Source organism: Muscardinus avellanarius (assembly GCF_963383645.1).
Source record: "Muscardinus avellanarius genome assembly, chromosome: 3".
NCBI classification, from domain to species: Eukaryota; Metazoa; Chordata; class Mammalia; order Rodentia; family Gliridae; genus Muscardinus; species Muscardinus avellanarius.
The window spans coordinates 124,346,104-124,353,245 of NC_137788.1; the positions used below are offsets into that span (position 1 = coordinate 124,346,104).

At 46.9% G+C, this 7,142-nt stretch overlaps 1 protein-coding gene across 2 annotated transcripts in view; it reads right to left on the bottom strand.

Annotated features, from left to right (window-relative positions):
* The window catches only part of ADAM10 (ADAM metallopeptidase domain 10), a gene marked incomplete at both ends in the record, with an annotated part of 135,135 nt that extends 130,088 nt beyond the window's left edge, over positions 1–5,047 (bottom strand). For both annotated transcript variants that reach the window (XM_080693413.1, XM_080693412.1), the window contains one exon: positions 4,993–5,047. In XM_080693413.1, coding sequence (XP_080549539.1) covers positions 4,993–5,047 — 55 coding nt within the window. The remainder of the gene's footprint in view (positions 1–4,992) is intronic.
* Positions 5,048–7,142: the final 2,095 nt, after the last annotated feature.

The window sequence follows — 7,142 nt, forward strand, 5'->3', positions numbered from 1 at the left end:
CTTTATTTTGAAACAGGGTCTCACTGAGTTGCAAAGGGCCTAAGTAGCTGAGGATGGCTTCAAACCTGCGCCATCCTCCTGTCTCAGCCTCTCAAATGCTGGGATTACAGGCGTGCGCCACCAAGCTTGACTCCCCCTGCCCTATTTTTTATTCTTTATTTTGAAACAGGGTCTCAATGAGTTGCAAAGGGCTTCACTAAGTGGTAACTGAGGCTGTCTGCAAACCACAATCCTTCTGTCTCAGCCTCCCAAATGCTGGGATTACAAGCGTGCGCCACCACGCTTTTAATTTTTAAAAGGACTGGATATGTAACTCAGTAATAATAAAGTGCTTCCCTAACACATGTGAGGTCCTGGGTTCAACCCCCAGCAACAAAGGTATAAAAATAAATAAGAAGCCTGTGAGGTGGCACAGGCTTGTAATCCCAATACTAAGGAAACTAAAACAGGAAGATAGCAGGTTTGTGGCCGCCCTCTGCAACTTAGTGAGACCCTATTTCAAAATAAAGAGTAAAAACTGAGCCAGGCTTGGTGTCGTAAGCTTGTAAATCCCAACATTTGGGAGGCTGAGACCGGAGGATCGCGGTTCGCGGACAGCCTCAGCTACTTAGTGAGGCCCTCTGCAACTCAGTGAGACCCAGTTTCAAAATAAAGAATAAAAAATAGGGCAGGGGGTGTAGCTCGGAGGTCGAATGCCCCTGGGTTCCATCTCCAGACCTGCAAAAAAAAAAAAAAAAAGAGTAAAAACTGGACGTGATGTTGCATGCCGGGCTTGTATTACCAGCATTTGGGAGGCTGAGACAGGAGGATCACAGGTTCATGGCCAGCCTCAGCTATTTAGTGAGGCCTCTGCAACTTACTGAGACCTTATTTCAAAAACAGAATGAAAAATAGGGCTCTGGTAGCTTGGAGATAGAAAGCTCCTGGGTCCAATCTCCAGTACAGCAAAAAAATAAAAATTAATTAAATAAATAAAGAGTAAAAAAAGGGATGAGGATATAGTTTGGAGGTATAAAGTCCCAGGGTTCAATCCTTAGTACCACAAAAAAATAAATAAATAAATGAATAAATAAATAAGAATATCAGCAAGCCAGACATGGTGGTACACACTTGTTATCCCAGCATTTGGGAGGCTGAGACAGGAGATCACAGTTTGTGGGCAGCCCAAACAGGCCCTTCCAAACTCAGTGAGACTCTGTTTAAAGAAAATAAAAAGCTGGGTGTGGTGGCACAGGCTTGTAATACCAGCATTTGGAAAGATCACAGTTTGCAGACAGCTTCAGCTACTTAGTGAGGCCCTCCACAACTTAGTGAGACCCTGTTTCCAAATAAAGAATAAAAAATAGTCCTGGGGTGTAGCTTGGAGGTAGAATGGCCCTGGGTTCCATCCTCAGACCCACAAAAAGAAAGAAAGAAAAAAAGAAAGAGACTAAAAAGTATAAAAATAGGAATGGGAGTGTAGCCCAGAGGTAGAAGGGCTTCCAAGAACCCCAGTACCACCAAAAAAAAAAAAAAAAAAAAAAAGAGTATCAACCAGGTGGGAGTTTGATACCTTTATGCCCAGCTACTAGAGAAAAGCTGAGGCAGGAGGATTACTGGAGTCTAGGAATCTAACACCAACAAAGAAAGGAATGAAGGAAGGAAGGAAGGGGGGGAAGGAGGGAGGAAGAAAAGAAAAAGTAATATTCACATATACACAAAAATACTTTGAAGCCGGGCGTTGGCGGCGCATGCTTATAATCCCTGAGCTTGGGAGGCTGAGACAGGAGGATCGCACAGGTTCAAAGCCAGCCTCAGCTACTTAGTGAGGCGCTCAGCAACTTAGTGAGGCCCTATTTCAAAATAAAATTTTAAAAATAGGTCTAGGAGTGTAGCCTGGAGTTAGAAAGGAAGGCCCTGGGTTCCGCCCCCAGTACCACCACCAAAAAAAAAAAAAAAAAATACTTTGAACTACTTTTTTTTGGTGGAACTGGGACTTGAAACTCATGGGTATTCTACCTCCAAGCTATTCCTCCATTCCTATTTTTTCATTCCTTATTTTAAAACAGGGTCTTACTAAGTTTCAGAGGGCCTCACTAAGCAGCTGAGGCTGTTCATGAACCTGTGATCCTCTTGTCTAAGCCTCCCAAGTACTGGGATTACAAGCTTTTTAAGCTACTTTTTAAACAGAATATAATATTTCCAATGAATTTCTAATGTGATTACAAGTAAGAAAAGCACTTTCAAGTATACATTTGAGCACATGTCTATATAATTTTGTGAAGTCTAAATATGTTACAGTATCTTCCTTAAAATAGAACACAGGAAGAAAAATGTGGAGTGGACATCAAAGGAAAGTTTATGGCTCTAAACACTTTAATTCTCCCAACTTCCCATACCAGTCACAAAGAGTAAGAAAAATTGACAATGACTGACAAATTGCCAAGGGGAAAGCAAACAACAGTTTATTAAGTACCTGAAAATTATTTATACTTTAATTAAATCTGTATTCCACTGTAACTTCTAATCTTACACCAACAGATTTCTCTTATATGCCAAACCAAATATATATTCAACTTATATGTAGTCTAGTCTACAAATTTTATAAACATAAACTTGATCATATATAACTCAAATCAGTACAATAAAATTACAAACACATCCATATGCTCAGAAGTTACAATCTTAATTTTAAAATGAAAAATTTTAGTGTTTTGAAAAAGTTTCTGCTTAACAGAAACATCAAAAATTAACTTTTCAACTAAGCATGGTGGTGTATGCCTGTATTCCTAGTACTTGGGAGGCTGAAGGAGGAGGACTGCAGGTTCTACAGAAAGCCTGGACAACTTTGTAAAACCCTATCTCAAAACAAGATAGAAAGGGCTGGGGATGTAACTCAAAGGTAAAGTACTTGCCCAGTACAAGGCCATGGTTCAATTCCCCCCACCCCCGTAAGGGGAAAGGGAAGATTTTATATACTAATACTCATCAGTATTCTAAAGTGTTTCATGTATCTGTCTTACTTTTTATTATTTCAAACAGTGTCTAACTCCTGAATACAATCACAAAAAGGGAAAACAGCCAAAAGAGTGAGATGTTGAAGTCACATTAACATACAAGTGTTATAAGTAACACAATACAAATAATGTTATAAGTCACACTTACAAATACAAATGTTACATGAAAAGGCCCATTTAAGCCAGGCATGGTGGCGCATGCTTATAATCCCAGTACTTGGGAGGCTGAGATAGAAGGATCAGCTACTTAGTGAGGCCTTCCACAACTTAATGAGACCCTGTTTCAAAAATAAAGAATAAAAGATAGGGGGTGTATACATTTGAGTACATGTCTATATAATTTTGAACCCAGAATGCACCTGGGTTCAATCCTCACCATGACAAAAAAACAAAAAGGTCAGTTTAGAGAGTCTCCAGTCAGGCATGGTGGCACAGGCTTGTAATCCCAGTACTTAGAAGGCTGAGACAGGAGGAACCCAAGTTCAAAGCCAGCCTCAGCAACTTGGTGAGGATCTCAGGAACTTTGTGAGACCGTTTCCAAATAAAACATAAAACAGATCTGCAAGTGTAGCACAAGAGGTAAAAGGTCCCTGGGTTCCATCCCCAGAACCACCAAAAAAAAAAAAAAAAAAAACCACCTACTGATCTATTAACAGCTTTTAACCTAAAATGCGTATCTAACAAATGAACACTACAAACTACAACAGAAGTCTGCCTACACAGTACCACCCTCAGACTAAAAGTAGAATACAGAATAGAAATGTGCTTACCCTGCAGTCATAAGTCAAAGGGACAAAGAAAAAAACAAACAATATGCAAACAATATACTACATGAAATATTAATATATTCTCTAAATTATCAGCCCGGTGTAGTGGCCCATGCTTTTAATCCCAGTACTTTGGAAAGCTGAGACAGGAGACAGGAGGATCAGGGGTTCGTGACCAGCCTCAGCAACTTACTAGAGGCCCTCTGCAACTTAGTAAGACCGTATTTCAAAATGAAAAAATAAAATAGGGCTGGGGATAGCTTGGAGGTAGAATGTCCCTGGGTTTCAACCCCAGTACCACAAAAAACAAATTATCAAACTAGGCTACAAACACACTTCCAAAGCATTCCTGAAAGTTCCTGAAAGTATACTGAAACTCAAAAGGCTTACCTAAAGTAAAGCGCTTTGCACAGAACCAAATAATCCAATGGTCCTAGGTCACCCTGGAAATAGCACTGTCTTCCAACCTCGGGTCACCAAGAAATTGGAGATATTTAGTAAATGTAACTCGGATTTGTAAGAGGGAGGGGCACTGTTTTGACAACCCACTGACTACACTGTACATGTGCTCCACCTGAGAGTTTTAAGAAAACTCTTCAAGTTGGGTCACCCGGAGAGCGTCCTTCTACTCCAGGAGACCACAGATCAAAGAACCGCCCGAGACGACTGGCCCTTCCTTCTCCCGGACAAACCCTTTCCCCGGGGCGACAGGACGTTTCCACCGAACACAAACACGTCCTCCCGCTCTCGAGCCCGGGCAGGGCAGGAGGGAGAAGCGAAGCCACTCGTGCGGGACAGCGGGAGGCGGCCGCCGCAGGCGCTGTCCCGACGGCCCGGGGGGGCGAGAACAATGCCGAGCCCGGCCGCGCGCAGCGCAACTTCCCCGAGTGAGCGCGGCGGGTCCGGCGCGGGGCCGGCCGGCGGGCAGGGCGGGGGCCGGGGAGCCGAGCGCCGGCGGCCCGGAGGATGCGCGGCCCGGCTGCGCGCCTCCCGCCGGCGGCCCGGCTCCCCGCCTCGGCTCCGGCCCCTCGCGGCCGGGCGGGGTGCGGGAGGCCTCGCCCGCGCCCCGAGCCTCCCGGCCCGCCGCCCAGGAAAGCGGCGGCGCGGGGACAATGGAGCGGGCGCCGCCGCCGGCCGCGCTGACCGCCGCGCGCCTGCCTGGGCTCGGCCCGGCCCAAGCGCCGTCCGCGGGGGTCGCGGCGCCCCCGGCGCTCGGGGTCGTGCCTCACCTCCCAGCCCCGCCACCCAGGAGAGGAGCGGAATTAACACTCTCAGCAGCACCATCTTCCGCCGCCGCCGCCGCCGCCGCCTCACGGGTTAACAGCAGCACATCGATCCGGAGCGAGCCGCTGAAGGGGCTTGGTCCGGAGCCGCCTCGCGAAGCCGGGACCTCCCCGGCTGGAGACACGGCGAAGCGCCTCCCTCTCGCTCCACTTCGGGGGCCGGCAGCGCTCCCAGCTCCACCAAAACAGGGCCCTCCTCCCCCTCGCTCGCTTCCTTCCTCCCTTCCCCGCTTTCCTTCCCTCGCTCCTTTCCTCGGCTCTCTCTCCCTCCCCCGAGCCCCGACCTCCGCCTCCCTCCTCAGCACGTGACGCGCGATAGCCAATCCGCACGCAGGGCCGCGCCCCTTCCCCGCCCCTCCCCCTCCCCAGGCCCGGGGCGCGCGCCTGCGCACGGGGCCGGTTCCCGGGCAGGAGGACCGCCGCCGCTTCCTGTCCGCCGGCGGAGAGCTGGGATTGGCCCAGGAGGCGGGGCTTCTGATGGCCCCGCCCCCAGATGGAGCGCTCCTGCGGAGCGAAAGTGCTGGGCTCTTACAGCCTCCGGGAACCGTCCTTGGGCTCAAATGGGAGCTTGGAAGGTGTCAAAGGAGCCCTTTTCCACCTCTTAACTTGGCAAGGAAGGGAGGCTTTTGTTTCTTCTTCTGCCTCCCGTGATGAAACCACAGCTACCAAGTAAACAAAAGCAGTCCCAACACGCAGTAATTACAGCTGCGACAGGCACCAGTGATCAAAATGGAAATGTAAAGACCCTTCAAACAGTAGGAATAAAAACCAGCATGCTTACCGCATAGTTTTCTGAGCTCTACAAATTTGTGACACACTAGGCCTTGGCCATTGTAAAAGTCACACATTCCTCAATCTTCAGCCAAGAAAATGTCCCATTTACCACTCTGTCCCACCTCTGAAGTGAACCATCTTACACCTCCTGCACCCCAACTTCTCCGGTTTGTATTTGATTTCTCAGTAATTCTAATTTGTGGGTGGGGAGCCGGCATGGTACCACAGGCTTGTAATCCCAGCATTGGGGAGGCTGAAACAGGAGGATCGCGGTTTGTCGACAGCCTCAGCTACTTAGTGAGGCTCTTTGGAACTTAGTGAGACCCTGTTTCAAAATAAAGAATAAAAAATAGGGCTAGGGGTAGCCCGGTCGTAGAATGCCCCTGGGTTCCATCCCTAGTACAGCAAAAAAGAAAAAAATTGTGAGTGGGAGAGTACTGAGGATGGAACCCAGGAGCATTCTACCTCTGAGCTACACCTCCAGCGCTTTTCTCAGCCTCCCAAATACTGGGATTACAGGCATTCACCTGTAATTCTAATTGTTAACACTAGGATTTCATAAACTAAAACTTGGTGGCCTTTCATTAGATATATCTATTTGGCATCCCTCTTGAATTGGCCGAGAATGTATTGATATTATTGGTAATATTAATATTGGCATTATTGATACTAATAATAAATTGGAGTTCCTAGAATAAGCTCTGAAACATACAGTTGGAAGTTCCAAATTATGATTAATAGTATATTTTCATTAACACTATACATTAATAGTATACATTCATATCTAGGGAGGTTTATGAAAGCCACAGAGCATGACAGAACATTCTTTTTTTTTCTTTTTTTCTTTTTTTTTCTTTGCGGGTCTGAGGATGGAACCCAGGGACATTTAAACTCCGAGCTACACACCCTGCCCTATTTTTTATTCTTTATTTTCAGACAGAGACTCACTAAGTTGCAGAGGACCTCACTAAGTAGCTGAGGCTGTCTGCAAGCCGCGATCCTCCAGTCTCAGCCTCCCAAATGCTGGGATTACAAGAGTGAGCCACCATGCCCGACTAGAACATCCTTTCTTAAAAGATCCTATTTAGCTGGCTGTAGTAGCACAAGCTTGTAATCACAGTACTTGGGAGGCTGAGACAGGAAGATCGCAGGTTCCAAACCAGCCTCAGGAACTTCCACTCTCAGCAGCCTGGTGACACCTAGTCTCAAAACAAAAAAAAATAAAAAGGGTTGGGGTATAGGGCAGATACAGAATGCCACTGGGTTCAAGCCTTAGTACTGGGGCAGGGGATCTGATCTTAGGAAGTTACCTGTAGACATAA